Raw genomic sequence first — 2,226 nt, 5'->3', positions numbered from 1 at the left:
CATACTTGGGAGTAAGATTAATTGGGCTATTCTGTCTCCTGGACTGATGACTGAGATACCACGGGGAGAATTTACCATAATTTTAATTTCACCTGTATAATCACAATCTATAACTCCTGGAAGGATATGAAGGCTGGAAAGGGTAAGCAAACTATGCCCAAGGAGTAAGCTTCCTGAATTTGGAGGGAGAGGCCCTGATATCCCTGAAGGAATTAATTGGACTCCCATCTCAGGCATTAATACGAGTTGGGAGGTGGAGCAGAGGTCCAATCCTGGGCTGCCTGAGGTTCCTCGGATGAGGGAGTCAATGGAAAGAAGGGGTTGCGACGAGGAATGGTCTGGATTATACCTGGAGTATGGCGCACTGGCATCTCCATAGCCCCATACATTTGTGGGCCCCGAGGCAAAGGGTTCCACCTTCCATTTTTTGACCCGGGTCCCTTCCCCGGGCTCCCATCAAAATCAGTGGCAGATCTACACTCATTAGCCCAATGTTTACCTCCTCCACACTTTGAACAGATCCCTGGCACTGGGGACTTTTCTGTCTTTATTACTGAAGCTCTTTGGAGCCCTTTACTAGGACATTGATTGTTAGAATGTCCTGGTTGGCTGCAGTGAAAACAAGTTCTTTGTCTAGCTCTTCCTGCTGGGTCTAAGGGAGGCACACCCCTCATGGCTGCCACAATCAGCTGTCCTGTGACCACTGCATCATTAATGTCCCTACAGACTTTTATGTAAACTGATAAATCCTTCTGCGCTTTCCATGGTCTTATTGCAGCTTGACACCATTTGTTTGCATTTTCAAATGCCACCTGAAGTATTAATGGCATGGCAGTGTCAGTGTCGCCAAAGACGCGAGTGGCTATTTGAATGAGTCTATCTACGAAATCTGCATAAGGCTCGTTAGGTCCCTGAAGAACCTTTGAGAGACTACCTTGTAAATTACCAGAACCTTGTAAGGTCTTCCTTGCTCTAGTAGCTACAGTAGCAATCTGTGCATATGTTCCTCGTTCATACTGAAGCTGTGCCTGTAACGTGGCATACTGACCCTCTCCTATAAGCATCTCAATATTTCTTTGTGGGAAACCTGCCACAGCATTTCTACGTGCTGTTTCTAAGGATAACTCATCGGCAACCAAATTTAAATTTGCCAGTGAGTCTAACATACTAATAGTGAAAGGTGCTTGGGGTCCATAAGCCATAACGGATTCCTTTAGCTGCTTAACACTTTTAAAGTCTATTGGTTGGTGAAATCTTGCCTGATTTTGATCCTCAAATACTGGAAAACCCCACTCATCCCCCATTTCTAACGCTTCTACTGTTTTAGCTAACTTGCAGATAGATCTGAGGAGGCTAGCTGTTGGCTCCTCTCACTGAGGCACAAATGGCTGAACTACTGGCGGTGGTCCCCTGTCTTGCAATTCCTCCTCCGAGCACAGGCTTTCTAAATCACTACCACTTAATTCCTCCTCTTCCTGTTTACTCGATTCACTCTCATATATCTCTGCACTTCTTTCCACCTGTTGTTTAACTCTTTGTTTGGACGAAACAAGCACTCCCGGATAAGTTGCCACATAGGAAATGTCCCTGTCTTAATGCTTTTTCCAAATCTAACTTATGTAAATCCCACTGTGGTACATTAAGAAGTCCTTCATTCAAAAACCAGGGACTTACTTTCGCTATCGTATCCACATAAGCCTTAACTGTGGATTCTTTTACGACAGTACCATTAATTTAAGTAAATCTCTTATGACTAACCATCTGGTCCTTGGAAACTTCTGAACACGTTATTCACATTTAACAACTGAACAAACCTTTTCTTTGATTACAACATCCGGTTTTTGGAATCTCCTGAACCCACTATTCCCGTTTCTTTACCAAACCCCTTATTCCTGGGTCTTTATGGAACCCCTTATACCCGGTTCTTCACCGAACCCCTTATACCCTGTTCTTTACCGAACCCCTTATTGCCTTGCCTTTTCCGCTCTGGCTAGAGACGTCCATGAGGTTCCTCAGTTTCCCCACTGTGCCAAAGTGACCTGCGCTTCGGAGGCGGACTGGGAATGACTATAGCCTCGCTCTCTGTGAGGTTCCTCAGTCCTTACTCACCGAGCTGAAAAAACATCCACGTACAGGCCACCACTTGTCGCTGCCCACAGCAACGACATGTCACTTCAGAGGCAGACTGGGAATGATCACAGACTCAAATCGCTGCAACCAGAGGTC

At 45.5% G+C, this 2,226-nt stretch overlaps 1 protein-coding gene across 1 annotated transcript; it reads right to left on the bottom strand.

Moving 5' to 3' along the window:
* Positions 1-236: 236 nt before the first annotated feature.
* On the bottom strand, positions 237-1,202 carry LOC150058664 (endogenous retrovirus group K member 6 Gag polyprotein-like). The gene has a single exon (XM_090339658.1). The coding sequence runs from the start codon at positions 1,200-1,202 to the stop codon at positions 237-239; it is 966 nt and encodes a 321-aa protein (XP_090195784.1).
* Between the last annotated feature and the right edge of the window lie 1,024 nt (positions 1,203-2,226).

The sequence above is a fragment of the Megascapheus bottae genome, chromosome 9 (assembly GCF_031878675.1).
Source record: "Megascapheus bottae isolate mThoBot1 chromosome 9, mThoBot2.hap1, whole genome shotgun sequence".
Classification (NCBI taxonomy): domain Eukaryota; kingdom Metazoa; phylum Chordata; class Mammalia; order Rodentia; family Geomyidae; genus Megascapheus; species Megascapheus bottae.
This window is presented reverse-complemented; position numbering and strand designations above follow the sequence as displayed.